This window comes from Brachyistius frenatus, unplaced genomic scaffold (genome assembly GCF_029030835.1).
Source record: "Brachyistius frenatus isolate BFR_SWC_R1_liver_20210118 unplaced genomic scaffold, ASM2903083v1 Contig_86, whole genome shotgun sequence".
NCBI classification, from domain to species: Eukaryota; Metazoa; Chordata; class Actinopteri; family Embiotocidae; genus Brachyistius; species Brachyistius frenatus.
In genome coordinates, this window is record NW_027210685.1 from 630,001 (window position 1) to 649,950 (window position 19,950).

At 42.0% G+C, this 19,950-nt stretch overlaps 1 protein-coding gene across 7 annotated transcripts in view; it reads right to left on the reverse strand.

Annotated features, from left to right (window-relative positions):
- The window catches only part of dpy19l3 (dpy-19 like C-mannosyltransferase 3), a 67,673-nt gene that overhangs the window by 14,254 nt on the left and 33,469 nt on the right, over positions 1-19,950 (reverse strand). For 6 of the 7 annotated variants that reach the window (XM_069709864.1, XM_069709863.1, XM_069709865.1 and 3 more), the window contains 5 exons: positions 17,260-17,391; positions 13,989-14,100; positions 13,560-13,616; positions 13,135-13,217; positions 504-636 (listed from right to left, as the gene is read on the reverse strand). In XM_069709864.1, coding sequence (XP_069565965.1) covers positions 504-636; positions 13,135-13,217; positions 13,560-13,616; positions 13,989-14,100; positions 17,260-17,391 — 517 coding nt within the window. The remainder of the gene's footprint in view (positions 1-503; positions 637-13,134; positions 13,218-13,559; positions 13,617-13,988; positions 14,101-17,259; positions 17,392-19,950) is intronic. The other variant, XM_069709862.1, reaches the window with a different exon arrangement.

A 19,950-nucleotide genomic window follows, 5' to 3' on the forward strand; every position in this document is an offset into this window, starting at 1 on the left:
CCTACAGCAAAACACGTTGGACATGTACCTTCCATAGTGATGCAGACTCTACCATGCATGCACTCACCATATCACCATCATCAACTTTGTCTTGTCTCTAATTGTCTCTGAAGCTAATTCTTAAAGAACCAGAATGTGCCCGAATTCTTCCACCTAAACTTGAAACATTTTCCGTTTGTCTGAACAACTCCTGCCACTCCGGATGAATTTGGATTGCCTTTGTTCATTGTCACTGTTTGCAGTCACGCCACCTCTAAAACACAGTAACGTCACCAGTTTCCTGTTTTAAAGCATTTTCAGGTCTCACAACTATTTGAAAACACAAATATTAAATCTACGATAATTACTCACTCCAAGCTAATGCGTGCTGCTAATTGACAGTCACATCAACCTGACCCCCTTGAATGGCTGACATTTGAATTACCATCTATTCACCTCAGTTTTTCTATTTATTGTGTGTGTTGTCTTGCAGCCCCTCTGGTACTTTGGTTATATTACAGTACCTGTCTGGTCCTCTCCCGAAGGTCTTTATCTTCATAATGGGGGTGGTTGGTGAGAACTCTGCCTGTGCACAGCTTGATACCAGCCAGGAGCTGCATGCTTCCTGCAAATACTGCCTGCTTGGGGGTCTTTGTGCTGTGAACAGACAAAGAGATAAGGGGAGATAAGGACACATCATATACCACTATACATATTCCAATATTATTTTCTATAACTAAGCTTTTGACGAATTACAATATGTGTAGTCCTTTGTGGCTTTAACAAGAATATCAAAAGGAAAAAAAAAAAGTAGAGATACAAAGGTTAAAATATATTCACAGGTGCATTTAGACATCAGAAAAGTTTGATTGAATTTTACTTTAAACAAGTTATTGTGTTCTGATCTGCTGCAATAATTGGAAAATAGTGATGTGATCTAAAAGTTTATTTCATCTGTGTGGCTTCAAGGACAGCGGCCACCTACATCAGGAGCTGATAAAAAAAAAAAATTAAAAAAAACATTCTTTGTACAGAAAAATTGAAATAACACAAACGTGGCTAAAGGTGTGCAGTTACTACGGCAGAGAAAAATCTGCCGACCCGGCGATGAGCACCATGAGGTTGTGAGAGTTAACAAGTTCAAAGACAAATTCGATTGTGCGTGTGCGTGCTTGTAACTGTATATGTGCGTTTCTTATTAACCAAACTTGACCTTGACTGGCCTCTATTATGACAACACATACAGACACCCACACACATACGCATCCCTCACTTGTAATGTCAGGGGTCATCTCATACCTACACTGTGCAGCGCTGACGCTGAAAGATGACTGCATTATTTAAAATACTGGACACCTCGTCTGATTTCATAACCGCCACAAGACCACATCAAAGTCCAAAGTCCTTTTAGAGGATTTCATTCAACTGTCTGTGAATGCAGTAATGGAACCTCCTTTAGCCTGTTGTAATGGTGAAATGATAAACTATATAAAACCAAGCCTACACATGGTATCTGTTGATGCGAGGCTGTACTTGGATGCTATGGCACTTTGATCTAAATTGTTATGGTAGCACTGCAAACATGCTAACAATGACAATAATGTTTTTCGTGGTCACCATCTCGGTTCAGCATGTTATCCTGCTATCTTTTGAGCAGGCATTTGGTCACAAGCAAAAGTATTGAACGTGTTACAATCGTACTGATGATGGCGCTAAAGGAAAAGTCAGAGGATCAAAGTGTTCAAAACAAATCATCCTGAAGAGACCATGCATTTCTTTAGAAAACGTCATGGTATTTCATCCTATAGTAGTTCAAACATTTTACCCTGAAACTATGTAAACCTCATGGTGGTGCCACAGGAAAAGTTAGGGAATCACCAAACACATGAGAATAATGTGCCAAAACTGCAATGTCACCTGTTGGTTTGTGAACTGCTGGTGTAAGGCCTCAAATCATTCATTTTGGTCAACGCCATATTGTTTATTTGGAGCCAGAAGTAGTAATTCCCGAACAAGCTGGGGAAGAGTGAGAGGTTGATGGGACTCATAGATCTGACTGAGAGCCCGAGGACAATACACCCCCTGTTCCACAATCCTGATAAGCATCCCAGGGATGTCAATCAAAACAGACACGTCCCCAAACATACCTCTCTTTGACACCTAATATCTAACTCATTATGGAATTATTTTCAGAAGGAGTCAATTTAGCTAATGATATAATAACTGCTATAAAAAAGAAAAAGATGAACAGTTCTTTTTGGAGACAGCCCCTAGCAGCCCTTATTGGTATTGCACTTTATAGGCACCTCTGCATTGGCACTTTTCAGACCGGCAGACTACGTCCTTTTTTATATACAATCTATGATCAGAATATATGGTGTCGGATCTACGAATGTCCGCACAAAATTTGCCCCATTTCATATATGAACGAATATTTCACAAGATATATTAAAAACCTTCAACTATTGGCGGCACTAATCGGCAGAATTCCTCCACTGAGAGCTATGAATATGGCTATCAAATTTCATGGCCATACATTCAACAATTCTATTTCACTAAAGGCCAAAAATTTCAATTCTATGGTGGGACTACAGGAACATATAGGGAACAATTTATCCTACCGGATTAATGCATATTACGCAGAAAAAGGAAATCTAAATTTAATGGTAATCCATCATTTACTTGTTTAGATATTCCAGTCTGAACCTAAGTGACTCACAAACATATTGACATTGCCATCCGTAGATCCATGCCGATAGTGACGTAATAAATCCACTGTGTTGTAAATCACTCATTACGACCCACTACAAAAGCAATTCCATGTGGAGGACGAGTTTATGATGACAAAGTCAAAAAATGATTTCAAACTTGACTTAAACCCTTTCATTCTGGACACATGTAATATTATTTTCAAGTCTGCATAATGCATGATGCTAGTTAAGGTAAGTATTCATTACATTATCCAATATGTTTTAGAAATGCAGCCTGTCTGTCAGCAGGGTAAAATAACCTATTAAAAAGGTAAAAGTTACCTTGAAGATCTTCTTCTTCTTTTTTTTTTTTTTAAATAAAGAATTTTTGATTTAATGATTCAATAACTGGATTTGCCAGATAAAAGTAAAGTACTGGCTCACACTCACTGCACTACTTTACAAAATTTTAACCAACTCTGATGGAGCAAAGAAAATAATAGCTTGAAAAGACATTTTATCATCATATCTATCCAGAAAGAGGACTGTAAAATAATTTGAATAGATGCAGTTGACTTCTTGTACATCAATTAAAAAAGTTAAAAGCTCACTCTCAAAACAGCTTTCTTCACTTTTGTTTTCTGTTTGTCGAACAATGAGCCTCGTGATGTTCTGTTTACAGATACGTAAAGTGGCAAGTGATTTTCAATTGCAACGCAGTAAGCAAAGAACGCGAGTCAATGATCGGGCACACAGTGAACTGGAGTAAGAGCCTAACTTTTACTGATTTAAAAAGACCTTGATGCAGTCAGACGTCATCTTAGTGACATTAGAAAAAGTGAATGTTAAGGCATCTCAGAGCTAGTCTCAACATGGAGCCATGGTCGTAGTTGGATTCCTTCTTTTCCTGCTGTACAATAGGCTGAAAACTTAAGCACACACTGTAAAACCAAAACACAAAGTAGATAGAAAGTTGATTCCTGTATTCAGAGTATTCAAACCCCTTTACTTTTTGTACACTTTACAATTCTATAGATGTTATCTTTAATAGCTAAAACTGATCCATCCATCCTTTATCTATACCCGCTGTATCCTGAACAGGGTCATGGGGCGCTGGAGCTCACTTTGGGCGGAGGCGGGGTACACCCTGGACAGGTCACCATTTTATCGCAGGGCCAACACATAGAGACGGACGGAAACAAAGAACGTTCACGCTCTCATTCACACCCAGTGAGTACCCAGAGAGAACCCAGGCAGGCACAGGGAGAACATGCAAATTGGCAATATCTCCAAGCACAATGTTTGGCGCGCACCAGGCTTCACTCGTTATCTGACTCGCAGTCCATATGCGGATATTTGATTAATAATTGAATAGTTCAGAGTGAATTTCGAAGTGTTTTTGCTTAAAGTGCCCATCTCTACTACATATGGCCTAGTTACAGTCCAATTACTCAAGAATAGCAAAGAATATTGAGCATAGGCTGCAAAACATATTGTATGCTCTACGTGTAAGGAGCACTGTACAGTATGTGTGGAACAGTAATGACTAACCTACATGTTCTATGTGTGAAGTAAAGGCATTTTATCAAATTGATGGATGCCTCAATCTGTGTGTGTGTGTGTGTGTGTGTGTGTGTGTGTGTGTGTGTGTGTGTGTGTGTGTGTGTGTGTGTGTGTGTGTGTGTGTGTGTGTGTGTGTGTGTGGGGTGGGGTGGGGGTGGGGGGTGGGGGTATTCATACATGTTCATTGGCAGATGCGTGGGGTTGGCGTCTTGGCCTCCTGGCCTGCAGCAGAAATGACTCATTTCCATTTCTGTGAGTGTGTAAATGTAAATCAGTCATTGCGTTCCAGGGAGCAGATCCCTTCCCCTTAAAGTTGATTTACATTTAATTTCATGTTTATATTCTCATATAAATTCTAGAAGGCACTGGCATGCACCCCATTGACATTATTAAAATGAAATCCCATTAATTGCAGAGTACAGTGGTCGCTGGAGGAGATTCACTACAGTGCCTTAGCACAGAGAGTGGGTTGTTTGTACAGGTCAGTGTTTACACATTCACGTACTTGTACACCCGGTAAAAGTATTCATTAGCACCATGTTGCTCAGCTTCAGAAAGCATCATTAGGAGGATTATTATCTCAGTTATCGTTTTACTCGGCTGTTCCCCTCAGCTCCGCTGAGCATGTTTCAGCCAGAGCAGGCTGCTGTGGAACAACTATAGGTTTCTCACCCACCGTTTAAATGGGAGATACATTTGGCACCGAGCTAGTGGAGCCAGCTGCTCAAGAGACGTTTTCCTTTGACGATCGGTGGAGACCAAAACAGAGTTTAAAGGACTGAATGTGACATCAGGCAACTATTTGATAGAAAATTTGATATAACAACTTTATATGGTTATATAATAAAGCATTTGATGTAATGACTTTATAAGGTTATATGCCAATGACAAAAATGGGGGGGGGGGGATGAGGTAATGCAAGCTTGAAAGAGCAGTGTGTCAGCTTTCATGAAATTTGGAGGTTAGGTTGCACATTTCAATCAACTGAACACCCCTCGCCTCAACTGCTCCTTCCACGTGTGTAGAAAAGTCGACGCAAACCAGGGAATAGGGCCTCTCCAGAGCTCGTTTTTGGTTTGTCCATTCTAGGCCACCGTAGAAGCATGGCAGTAAAGCACAATGGGCTCTGTGGAAGAAGACTTGCTCCCAATGTAGCTATAAAGGGCTCATGTTAAGGTTACAAAAAGACAATTCTTAGTTTCAGTTGATTATAAACTAATGAAAAATTGATTATGGATATTATATTTCTGCTCATACATCCTCATAAAGCCTACAGACTGGTCAATAATGATGGAATCAACACATGTAAATGTCCAGGACAATTAACTTTAACAGTACTGCATCATCATATACACGTGTGGTTATTCCTACTATATGTCAAAATTGTCTTCTATGAAAAAAAAAAGACTTGTTAAAAGAATCTAAATCAATACAGCAGCGAATGTCACAACTTGATATAGAAATCAAATGTGGGCAAATCCACCAATTCATCCGGGCTTCTTTTTCTACACTCTGCTACATATCATGTTGCTATAGAGATTTGTGAGAACAATCAAAGGCTGTTTTAGGAGTCATGCTCGCGTTTTCTGTCAGAACAGATTAATTTATCACCTGCAGTCACAAAGGGACTAAAACGACTCTACGCCCTCTTCACGACTTTCTGCTCAACACACAACTAATTCACATCTAACGTTAAGCTCCTACACAGCCAAGTGTTTTCACCCGCTTTGTCTGATTCTATCTCTGCAAATGTACTGCGACTGATGAATGCCTGAATTCTTTTTTAATTCAGTTTTACAGACTTCTGAGGGAAGAAAAGCACAATATAAAGATATTTTCAAAACTGCTGTGCAGAATTTAATAAGTATGAGGTTTTTGTGGATTAAACGTGAGAAAATTGAAATAGTTGATAAACACATCCAGAGATAACCGCAGCATAGGTCCACATATTGTGGATCAGGCTGACAATATAAAATAGAGTAAGAACAGGAGTCTATACTTTAGACTGTACATGTATTTTTAGTAGTGGTGAAGGGATGTTCTCTGCTAAAAATATGATACCACTGCAAGCTCTCCATTATAACATGGGGCTTTACATGATTCCAAGCACATCTAAGCATTCGGAATAACCAAAAACACCTTTTGGGCATTACAGATGGGTCAAAACTATTTTAAATAGTCATTAAAAGATCGAAAATTTGTTTTGTCATATTTCAATTGTTTTCACTCGTGCCTGGTAGTAATACGTTAGTACCACCAGTAGGTGACAGTAATGCATCTAAGAGCTGTTTGCCAACGACCATTAAACAGCGAAAGGGGGTGAAGAAGAACACGAGGCTACCAGGTTCCAGTAAAACTATTGACTGTGTGTAAAATAATGAATAAATAATGGTCAAATAAATGCTAATGTAGAGCTTTAATTACAGTACCACTGAGGGCCACTAGGGGCCGGCTCCGAAAAGCCTCTGGCTCTACAGACTCTCATTCAGCTTCTCTCATGAAATACAAACATTTTTTTTTCCATTTTTATTCAAAATTTGATTTCCACTAGTCATTAAATTGTCTTTTGCTAAAATCCCTTTCTCTGATTAGTTTTCTGGTGGTCCTCCATAATTGACTCGATATTACACCTCAAAAAGGAGTATGTTTGGGAGTGTTTCTGGTTCGACTGACATGACTGGAGTGCAATAAGATTTGCACTATAGGTTGGGGGGTTCGTTGGATCCACATCCAGGTCAGACCCACCGCTCGCTCCCCACCAGCTGATCCAAATATAATCAACTTTGGCTCCAAAAAATCAACATGGCAACTTGAGGCTTCGATACGGTCGCTCACCGGGCCACGGATGACAGTATGGTGGGTTGCCCCTGGGGTAAATAGCAGAATCATGCAAAGACGACAGCGGACGTCAAATAGTTTTGTGTGTAACTTTCAAAAAATAAACTAAAATGAGGTGCAATGCAAACTGTGCCAGATAAAGCATGCCTGTCATGAGTTAGCGATCTAAGATAAAAGCACTAAACAGATGGTCCATCCACAGATCAACAATCAATGATAGTTCTGTCACCAGAATATCAAGTTTGAGGTGCAGAGAAAACAAGTGCTCTCTATCACAGAGGAAAGCTAATGACATTGCTTCCTATCAGCTTTGTCCAAGGTGAGCATGAGTTTACAGAGAGTCTCCCTTCCTCTTTCTGTGAGTGTGTATGTGTGTGTCTTGTGTGTGTGTGTGTGTGTGTGTGTGTGTGTGTGTGTGTGTGTGTGTGTGTGTGTGTGTGTGTGTGTGTGTGTGTGTGTGTGTGTGTGTGTGTGTGTGTGTGTGTGTGTGTGTGTGTGTGTGTGTGTGTGTGAGAGAGAACATGGGTTGGGGGGTGATGGAGGGGTTGTCTTCGAAGAATATTTTAAAACTTCCAGTGAATATTGAATAGTATTTTTGCATGAAATGCCCCTCCTTAGAGGACATGCAGGGTGTGTGATGTAAAACTGTCTGAGCAGCTGCTTTTCTGATGATTACTTGAGTTACTTCCCAGGTAAAAATGACCTCCTTCATTTAATCTTAACATTTTATTCCGTCTGCAAAGAGTTGCGATAGCACTCAGCTGATGCACAAAATGATGATAATGACTGATGTGAGATTGAGAACGTCATTTGGAGTGTTCTAGTGTTCTAATACATACGTCATGCTATAGACGTTCTGCTTAAGGCTCACTCCTGACTGAGAGATGTGTAGTTCCATCAAGGACATCGCTCCCTTCCTCCAACTCTCTCTCTCTCTGAACTGCTTCACCGTGTATTAGAAGTCAGTGGAAGACACACACGCACACACACACACACGCACACACACACACACGCACACACACACACACACACACACACACACACACACACACACACACACACACACACACACACACACACACACACACACACACACACACACACACACGCACCATCACAGATCACAGCACTTTCCTCATTTAAGGATGAGCCCAAATGCTTCTAATTTAGACAATTTAAAGCACGACAAGGAGCAGGATGACAGGAAGACAATTAAGAGAGCGAAAGACTGAGTCACAGTCAGAGAAAGAACAGGATGTAAAAAATGGTCCAGAAACAGTTTCACACAAGGACCTGAAATGGATTTTTACTGAATGATTGATATACAAATGAGTAGTGGCACATGTTTCCTGACAATGGATGAAGTAATTTGTTTTCATTAGACAGGCAGATAGACACGATGACAGATCTAGAGGGAAGGAGAGTGAAACCTTTTTAGCACTGGACTACAAATATCTGGGAAATTCGGCTGAGTTAAAAACTTAACCTTTATCGAGACAGGATGAACAAGTAACAATGCCCCCGCATTTGGACAAACATTTAAAATAACCGTTGTTTATGTTTTTTTAATGATCATTTCTCCGTCAGGCGTGAAATGGCCAAAAACTCTGTGCCCAGTTTTAAAGCTTTAGCTGCACTGATTCTCGAAGGAGTTGTTGATGCTGAATTTTTCTGTATTACTTACAGTGAGCACCACAGATTCAATTATGTTCACCTCATTTGTATTAAAGGTTGGGGCAGAAATCGCAGAGGCAAATATCACAAAACCTGGACAAATAGATCAAAACTTAACAGCACGGATGTACGTGAGGCTTTAATCTGAGTAATTATTGACACTTTAGATGGACCGGAAGGTCCATTTGTAAGCATGAGGACTTGGAATAAACAAGTGAGTGTTTCACTCAAATATGCTGACTTTTACATCGGGGCCCGTTCCCTCTCTGAATGGCCCTCCATGCTGAGTAGCTCGACGAGCGTCCTGAATCTGCAGCAAAACTGCTGTCAAAGCTCTCATTAATAATTTCCACTGCAGCCTTCATAATTCTCCAAAACAGGCTGTATATCTTGACCCAGATGGGTGGGAGGGATCGGGGGGTTGGGAAAAGCTTTCAAAATAAAACAAAATAGCTGCGACTACACCACGAGAGAGCCTCTGTATTTGGTGGAATATGTATGATGAGTACTGTTTCATGGGTTAAAACAAAATAAGGAAATTGATTGTGTGCTATAATTTTACCGCATATAGAGTCATGACATTGACATCAAAATCCAGGTCTTACAAATACCCTCCAATTGTGCATTTTCACATTAAAAACATTCAAAATGCAATAAATCCCGCGACAGACTCTGAGCTGCACTGTGAAATGTGGTGTGAGCTTTGTTCCCTGCTGCAGCTCCGGCCTGCAGGACCGTGCCGTGTGCAGGGTAGCGACAGTACTGAGAATGGGCTGTGGTTATCACCCAGTCCTGGAATCAGCTGTTTGCATTAAAAGTGTGTCTGAGTTTAAGCTGCTCCGCTCTGTGCCGCACACGTTAACACTTGCGCCGCCTTGAATACTTCATGCCTGGCATTGAGTTCATGTCAGAGAGCAGAGCGCCGAAGCCACTGCGAAGCATGACTTTATTTTTCAGTAGCCTTCCTTGATTGACGCCGGACGGCTTTTGCAACACAAGTGTGACCGGTGGAAAAAATACTAGATTCAGGAGGAGTCCGAGAGACGGGGCACACGGGGCACACGGGAGGTGACTTTAAAAACTGCACACTCACACTCACAACTGTAACTCAGAGTCGGAGGCAGCTGAACAACCATACACTGCTATTGATTTATTGACTGTCCGTTCAGAACACAGTATCAGCCTACAGCTGAGCTGCCGAGCCACTGCTGTTATCAAGTGGAAACTCGTGAGTTATGGTAGTGCCCCAGTTCTTCAAAGCTGTAAAATTACGGGTCATGAAAGATTGTAGAGAGAATTATGATAATCCCCTCATCATCCTCCCTTCACTCACATATTTCTATACTAATGAGGGCCTAAAAGCACGTATCATTAGCTCTTGTGAGGGCCCTCTTACTTATAATCTAATAATCCTAATCTCTAAAACCATCTTTATCAAATAAACATCTTTATCCTGACACTATAATCTAAACCTAGTTCTGATTTGAGATATCGTACTCGAGTGGCTTTTCTGAACCTTTCAACCCTCTTAAGAGACATTTCAGCCTCGGAACAACAGAAGTGAAACAAAACAGATGACTCTATACTTTTCTTCTGATTTCAAGGACCACTTTACATCCCCTGCAGCTACAATTACCACAATGACTCCCTGACAGCTTTACATAAATACACCAGCTGGTCATGAAATGTGCTCATCTCTGTATTCATGCATCTATCCTTGTTCTGCCCCTCATTATTCCACAGACTGAGAATCTCGCGTGATCCTTCCACGTAAAACTGAACAGCGTCGGCCGCTGTCACCCAGAGAATACAGCAGGAACATGAACCCCCGTCCCCATTTTAACACTTTCATCTGGAATGTAATTAGCGCGGCGGCAAGAAGCTTAGCGCGCCGCCCTCCTCTCAGCCCCAACCAAGGTAACTCTCAGCAGCCCCTAATCCTCTGAGCCTAATGGGATTAGCTCCGGAGGGAAGGGAACCCATGTCACACACACAAATACATTCACAATCCAAACCTCTCCTCTGCTGTCTCACTCTCCATCTCGCTCGCTCGCTCCCTCTGCCACTCCACTATCTTGTCGAATAGGATTACAGTGAACCCTGGTTTATCGCGGGGGTTACGTTCCAAATAGAAACCGTGATAGGTGAAATCCGTGAAGTAGTAACCTTTATTTTACAATTGAAATAGATAGAACTGGACATTAAATATATCTACGTTACATATAGTCCTAATGTGATTTCAATGCACGATGCAAATCCGTGAAGCAGCGAGACCGTGAAAGGTGAACCGCGTTATAGCGAGGGTTCACTGTACATCGAAATTGGCCATTTATTAAAAATCACATCTGGTCCACAGTGTCATCACGCTGATGGTGATAGGATGGAAATAAGAAGCCTTAAATTATGATTTATTATGTACAAGTGGACTGCGGTGATCAGCAATATGAATGGACTAATGTTGAATTTTGTTTCAATTGAAGTGTTAACCAATTATCAAAATTGTATCCAAAAGTATAATCAGCCTTGATGTGAATTACGACAAAAACAGGAAAACTTTACCCAAAAAGTTTAAGATATTCACTTTGGTATCGTAGAAAATACTGGAAGTCAGGAAGCTTGTCTGGGAACGTCCACTGATGCTCAGTCGGATTCAGTCTGTTTGGGTCCTGCTGTTTGTAGGACTCTGAGTGCATAAAGCAGACGTCTCCAACTAAATATGTGCTGGGTATTCCTTTGTGATTGCTCACATCATTTGGTGGAGCTCAGCTGTGTGAACAAATGTTACACTTTCATTAAGTGTCTCTCAAAGAAAAAAGGTTGGAGACCTCTGGCATAAAAACTGCCATAAAACAGAAGAAAATACTTACATATAAAGTGTTTTAATCTTTAAATTATGTGAACATATCCAGCATAAATCATAACATGACAAACTTCCTAAAAACAATTAAATTAGCATGGATGTTCCAGTTTGGCCTTTGGGACCAGCGCATGTAATACAAATAATCTGAGGTCAAAGATCCACTTTTTATCTTTTCTTCTCTTTTAGTTTCCTCTTGAGCATTTTGCCTTCATTTGATAGTGAGAGAGATGAAATGAGGGAAGAGAGTCTGGGAGTGACAGGCAGCAAATGGTCTCCCTGGCCAGAAATTGAATTGCGGACTCGCTGCTCAGAGCACACGAGTCCGAGTCGTACATGCACCGTAACCACTCGTCTATCAGGTCCACTCATTCACAAGCTATTCCTAAACTGCCGAATTTGTTTTCATTTCGGAGTTAAAAATCATAATGCAACATGGTCCCGAGACACTTTACAATTACAAACTACGTACAATAAACAAACCAAGCAGTAAATAACAACTTTGAATTTAAAAAGTGTCAACCCAGGACCACGGCAGCTCAACAAGGGGAGGTCAGGGGTCACCGGAGCCCGCCCAAACTATACGATTTATCAAAAAGGAAAGTTTGAAAGTAGAGATGGTGCTTTGATCACACGATAGCAGGTGGTTGTATATGATAGAAGGAAATAAAAAGCCCTGTCAGTGTTAATTGATGAGCTGTGCCCTCACACATGAATGCAGCTAGTCTGGTCTTTTTAAATTCAGATTACTTTGTTACGTAATAAAAAAAAAAATGCAATAATGAAAATTCGAATCGTGAAGCCAGTTTTTCTCTCCTGCACCACCAGTCTCTCTCATTTCCTGCCTGATATTCAGCTGTAATGTATTATACATTAATTCATTATATTTCTATCTTCCACTGAAAGGCCTATTCAACAGTACCGATCGGTGTCGGACCAGAGTTCAACCGAGTTTGGGGAGCAGGCTGCAAAAACGTGCTGGATGGAAACCTATTCACCCCGCGACCGATTCAGCACACTCCATTGGTCTAAATGCACTTTAACTGGGAAATGCAACAAATGCTATGAGAGAGCGGATCACGTGAGATGTGTCTTTGGGCAGATATTGTGGGTGCATTACAGACTATTAACCCGACACCCAACGCCGCACATCCAACCTGATGACGACCAGAAAAGACGCACACGGATGTGTAAACGCACACGCAGCAGCAACGGCTCCATCTCCGATCCCATCAGGCTGATGCTCTTGATCGAATGCCCGGCCGCAGAGACCCCGAGGTGGGTTCGAGCTCTGCCAACAGCTGGGTCCTTTCCAGCACCCCCATGTCTTATTCATGCAGACCCATCGGCTCTCATCACTCATCAGACACCCTCCCCCGCAAACAAGCGCACCCATGCACAAACATCCTAACAGACTAATCAAGGGCATCGAGCAAAGCGAAAGTTGATCTGCAGAAACAGGCGATGAAATTGACTTTAAAATGATGTGCTCTGGATTCATGAGTGTGGGCGAACGTGTGCGTATGCGTGTACCTAATCCAGGTCATGAGCTCCACTGTGTCTGGATCGTAAAACTCTCTCAGTTCTGATAACTCCTCCATCAGCTTAGGCCAGAACTAGAGGGGAAAAGGACAAAGACAAGTGATGGAAAGCACAATATGAGCCATAAATATTAGGGCCATAAAGAAAAATATGGAACCTACTGATATGTGTTAAGCAACGTCTCATTACTGCTCTGAACATCACAGCGTATAGGACGTACATTTAGACTCTTTTAACAGCTAAATAAAAAAAATTAAAAAAGAGCACGTTTAAGTTTACTGTTATGATCCAATTGCTGGTTATAATTTTCTTCTGTAAATTCCATTAAGGCCATTTTCCGTTTCTCACATCGTTCCAGTACAAACTGACTCGGCTCAGTAATGACATGAACATAAACCACCAGGAAAATAGCATACCTTGTAATACAGGCAACCAATCATCACGAGCGGAACGGCATATCTGACGAGCCTCAACTGCAGAAAGGAGAGAAAGAAAACAACTTTAATGAAATGAACGAATATAATTCTATCAGAGGCAAGGAAAAGTCAAAGTAAAAAAAAAGAAGATGAAGACAAGCACAGAATGAGATAACAGAGATAACAGACAGATAGAGCAGCTTTGCTCCCAAGTATCATTTATCTTATCCGTGCTGTTGTGTTGTTATGACTACACTGACACCTAGTGGCCTGAGTGGTAATGGAACAGTGGAAATGTGCGCATCTTACAGATGGGGTGTCACCATTACTAGAACTGAGAATCAAACCACTATCCTTTCTGAAGACTGACCAAAATGTACACACACTCACACACACACAGTATTTGGAAGTGCAGTTGTGAGATCGTACCAGAACTTTAGTGTTGCAGCGGAGTACGTTGAGAATCAGAGTCCACAGCTCAGTGCCACACACCCCATAGGCAGCCACCGCACACATATGACCCGTCCATATATACTTCATTCTGGGTGGAAGGAGAGACAGAGAGAAGGGATGTTAAATAGAAACCTACATTCTTCCTCTCAACAAGACTCAGTCAGTCTCCATAACAGAAGGGCTGGCAGATTATACAAACAGGTGAAAATGCAGCTATTCAATTTGAATGTTCCACAATAAATTCAGACGGGACGAGGACATTGTCTCTGGTTTAGCTAGACTCAGTGAAGTGGTTCCAATGTGGTTGAACTGTGCCTGAAACGCAGCTTTATTTTAAAGTTCTGATCCAAAGCACATAAGAAGCATGAACAGAACAAGGCGGACGGAGAGAATGAAATGAGCTCAAATTTGTTGACAGGTACAGAGATGAAGCCGCGGCAGAGGGAGGGCAGGCGGGAGTGAGGAGGCATAAAGAAGTGCAGCCTCACAGAAATAAATCTCAGTACTTTTTTTTTTTTTTTTTTTTTTTAATGCAAAGGAGCTGTCTGACAGAAACAAATGGCTTGCTGCACTTTTGGCCTTTTGCTCTTAATCAGCATTTTGGAGAAAGTGCTGAAATCAAATGTGTCAGTGTGTGCTCCACCTCACTTGTGCTGAGTTAAAAGCTTTCAGATTTCTTGTTGTCCCTTTTGTGGGAATTCAATCAGTACTTTTAATTCCCGACTGCAGCAGGAAACACAGAGTGAATGACTGTATGTATTTTAAAGGTGCTGCACAGCACATTTGCTTTGAAATCCCGCCACCGTATTACCCTCAATTTGCAATTTTCCACTGACAGAATAACCCAGTTACAGGCTATACTCCACCTAAAATCGTATAAATTAAGCTACTTATTCAACCCTTCGAAATGCAGCAATCTCCATGTTGCTATGAACCTGGTACTAGAATATTCCCCTTTTCATTTTGAATGTGCAATAGTAGGTTTCTTATAATGGAGGGGAGAGAAGCAATAATTCTACTTGTAAGCTCCATGATTTTCTTGACAGTCTTCACAATGAGCTTGAAGTTAAATGCAATTACACTTTCCCAGTAATGAATCATGGATGTCAAGCATCGCAGCCTGTGTTTGCAGCTTGAAGTGCGCTCAGTACAGGAAGCTCACTAATGATGCTAGCAATGAATACAACTTGACAATAACAAATGGAAGTTTGGAGTGGGGAGGGTTGTTGTGGTTGAAATTGTAGAGGAGAACTGGGGGGGGAAACCACAACTGCAAAGCACAGGGTGTATTAGTCAATATGTGTGACACTACGGAGCTCGTAATAAGGCGACGTGCCGTGTACTTTTTTTCAAAGGATATGCTGCTGTCTTGAACCAATTATTGACTCTGTGCAGGTCTGTACAAAACCAGCACAGAAGGTCTGGCACTCTAACTCGTATAGTCTATTAATGTGATCTGCTGAGTAAATGCTAAGTTAACATTCTTTTGCAGTGCATTGTGTAAAATTATAGCATATGATTTACAATTCATAATGTAAATGAAGTATTTTGAATGTTTGTGAGATTTGCATCCTGTCTGGTTCATTTTTGGAATCAACCAAAAGGCCTTGCAAAAATAACATTTTAAAACACCATATCTATAGTAGTGATAGTTGCTACGTCTTTTGGAAATACACTGATTGTGAGCATCATTATACATTTTTAAAGGGACCTTGAACTATAACAGTACTGCAACACGTGAGGAAATGTTTCAAAATGACGATTGAGAACAGAGTGTTCACACCCCAGTGAAAGCCGATCTCCAGGTGTAGACAGAGGCAGCCGCTGCAGAGGTTGGAGCCAGAAAGCCCATTTTGTTTGGTCGTCACAGTTCTGCTATTACCAATAAGAGCATATTAGTCAAGAGCCAGCGAAACGCAGCGGCACTGAAAGCCGCCAGCTCAGCAAGCCAAAACATTCCGGAAATTAAGAAGAAGTGGCTGCATATGAAAGTCGACTGCAAGAAAGATGTTTCTTTTCAGTGATAAAGTCAAGGTGCCAACGCTGGTGTCAGGCCTCTCATCCCACTGCGAGACTCTGGCACCTGTAGAAACCCTCAGCGGTGGTGTCGTTCCACAGTGGGAACCTGCCAGCGGATGATGCAGTTAGGTGAACCAGAGAAACCGGTTATTGTGTTTGTGTGTGCCGCCAGAACAGAGAGAATAAAAAAAGAGAGAGAACTGACATGTATGGCAGAAGAAGTGGGAATGGAGTTGTTGTTTTTTTAAATCATGTTTCTAAATAAATATGTAGAAACGTCAGTTGTACAAATGCTCAAATTGCTTTTAAATCTGTTGGAATAAAAGTGCAGGTCTTAAAATAATTATGTAAAGAAGCTTCTCTTGTGAGCTGATACAGAACAATTACAATTAGCATGAGAAAAACTGTCAAACAATTTAGTTAAATACAGGATTTTTCTATTTACCACGAAGACCGAGCATGCCCCAACAACATTCTTCTCACATTGTATCTAATATCCGGAAATACTTTCCTCAATCTTTTCAAATAGAGACATTTGCTGTGGTGGATTGAGATGTTTGCACACCACCCACAGAGCAGTAAGCCTGCTGGAGACGTAGTCGCTGGGCCAAAAAACAAGCCAAGCAGCCTTGAGTTCAACAGATGACTACTTTCCTCTTGGTACTTCCAATTCCAAATGACTCCCAAATACTTGTGTATGTGGGTCAAAGTTTTAAAGGGTTAAAAATAAGAGGCCTTCTTTATTTTACTGCTGCCTGAAATTAAGGACAATACTATGAGTTTTTATGGTAAATGAAACCACAGGAGACGCAACTTAGCTTGCGGTTTTTGTTTGCTCCGTGTGCACTTGTTTTGTCATGTGATGTACACGAAGACAAGCTTTAATGCATGCATGTATGACATTTCAAGGTGTTAGCTGTGTAGTCCAGAGTATTAGTCCTCAGTTGTTCAACTCTTTCTGTCGCTGCTGTGAGTGGTGTCACTAGCTGAGCCGCTAACACACAGCTGGATGGTGCCGAGGGAAAGTGGACCATTCAGACACTTAGCGAAACACATTTAAGAGGCTCTTGGATTTTAGCATATGCTCACAAGTACGAATAATCAAGTTATCAAGAGAGGAAAAGTGTGTTTGAAGAGCCGCTGTCTCAGACTGTTACTACTTGGGCGTACGTGTGAGTGCAGGCATCTGCGTGGGGATGTCTCTGCAATTACAAGTGCATGAGCTCACCTCATAGTGCTGAAAGCCAGGAGGCCATAGAACAGTGTGTGCAACAGATTGTAGGCCACATCCGCACGGAAAGTGCCCACTCGCCCCTCTCCTGCACCTTTCCTCTCCTCAGGTGAACCGCCTTTCGACCTACTAACAAACAAAAAAAAACTGTGAGACAAAAGACAACAGTGATACATAAAACATTCCAGCCAGATGCGTGAGAAGAGCAGGGTAGGTGGGTGGAATCGATATTATTCAGAGTATTCCGATTTGAGTAGCAGTTATTCAGATTTCATGAACAATTTGCACACATGCAATGATGCACACCCACGACTATTTCTGTCTGCAGGAGTCAGCACGCAGACAAATAGTGAGAGGCTCGAGGGCAATGATGTCACTCCCACGATTTGGCCTCCTGCACCGAATCAGACGGACACTGGCTTCCATCTGAATACAAATCGCCCCTCTATGTGAGGTGGGGTAAACTAGATTAAATTAATTTCTAAATTGGCAAATAGCCCTTTGTGCTGAGGTTAGTATTGCAGCCCTCAAACAGCAGCGGGGGAGTTGATATGCTAATATGATTAGTTCAATGCGGCCCCTCACCTTGCACCGCTGGCAAATTCAACTTTGAGAGGCAGCTGGTAGAATATTCTATTTTCCAGAGCATGAAGCGACAGAATGGAGCAGAGAGAAAGGAACCGTGACTGTGTTGGATTTCTGCCACCTGATATCCGTCCTGATGTCCTCTTCTAAGATGAAACTCTCTGTCCTCTCTGCAACTCTCCATTTATTTACACGTCATTGACCGACCAATTTCCTCTGCTAAAGATTCAAACTAACTTGTTCATGACCGTCAAATGTGAGGATAAACCGTTTGTAAATTGATTCTCGAAAGCAATGTTTGAATTGGCTGTGCTTCCTTCCATATTGCTGCTAATGTTATAACATAGGTTGCAAAAAAGTCTGAAGTGTGGCTAAGCTTCACATTCACAGGATTAGTCTAAGTACTTGCCGTGTGAATAAATTATAATAATTCTTATTCAAACGAGATTTCTTTGGATTAAAAACCAAATTTATGAATTTTTATGGTGTGATAAACAACAACAACAGATTAGTATTTCTGCACCACAAAATATCAGACGGGAAGGAACAGAAACACTGACATAACATAAATAGATAACAAAGGTATCCAAGGACCCCAGCAAACACGACCTTTACTGTAGGCGGGTAAATCAGTGGTTGATATAAGGTCAAAAGTTGTATTTCCTTCCAGTGCCAACTTAAGTGCGAGCCCGCCTAGTAACCGGCTGGGTTGACGTGTTTTTATCCTTTTTACTTTCCTGTTTCTCTGGTGTGTATTCTGTGTATCCTATGAATATTGAGTTTTGTTTTATTCAAGCGAGTGGCAGATGCTTTGTTTACTGAAGGGTCAAGCTACTTATAATATAAAGAAATAGTCACGTTGGTACAGTTTATCACAGTCCAGGTGAACTGAGGCGCCGGTACGAAGCATACAGAGCAGGTGTTAAGCTAAAGGCTACTCGAAGGGTGAAAAGCAGGAGATATTAGCCATCTATTACCTGACAAGTTCCTGGCCAACAAGACCGACGAGTGAGCGGCTCAACTATGTGTCACGCAAACGTGACAAACTCACATCCCTCCTTGGATTTATCACTGTGAGAGCTGCCGAGAGGGTAAGTTAAGCAGCAAAGGCAAAAGTGGGGGTCTAGCACTATTTTTAAAAATGAAATGGTGCAACCCAGAGTGTGTGACAGTGAGGGAGACGATCTGCCGTCCGGGTATCAAACTGCAGGCGGCGAGTCTCTGTCCCTACTGAATACGCAGGGAGTTCTTGCACGCCATTGCTGCTTACGTGTTTACCTTCCTTCACTGGCACACGCAGGGACGCCAAAGATGTTGAGGACCTCCCCAGCAAGAAGGAGAGGGCCTTCAAAAACGAGAACCAGGTGTAGCTGAGGACACTCAAGCTTCCCCCTGCTGGTACAGGCCAAGGATTTTAACAAGATAAAGGTGGAGAAAATGTTGTCGGAGAATAATTGAGTTGAACCTCTTTCATAACTGCTTTAATTGTCTCAGTCCACCTTTAACCGCGGCCGTTACCCTCGTTCTCGGACAACATCGCCATTGTTGGGTGTATCAGAGGCCTGGTCTCCATCAATGTGGAGGTGGTCGGGACCTGGAAGTAACCCTGGGCAACAGCTGGATGACTAACTGGACTGGTCAGAGAGCACAGGCAGTAAGAAACCCCTGCAGATGTTTGACCCGTCTGTGGCTGCCAGCGTTCCTTTCTGTGCTGCGGTGCGCAGACGAGGCGGCACTTAGAAGACAGACGCGATGCGACTGGACAAGCTGGCGAGGCGAGCTGGTTATGTGGTCTGGACTGTTGTGTGACGGTGGAGAGAGAGGGACCCTGTGAAAACCGCTGTCTGTCACAGACAGTGACAGTCAGACACTGCACACCACCTTAATGAAGCAGAGGAGGATGTTCAGCGGCAGGTTGCTGTCAGAACGACGGACAGACTCAGGAGATGCTTCGTCCCCAGAGCCCACTCGGTTCTCCAACTCTGCTGAACGGGGGACAGGGGGAAGTTTACTCTGTCTCACTGGAGATATTAGTCCTGATTATTATGCACTTCAAGTCCCTTTATTTATTACCGTCGCACAACCACTGCTGCATTAAATTAG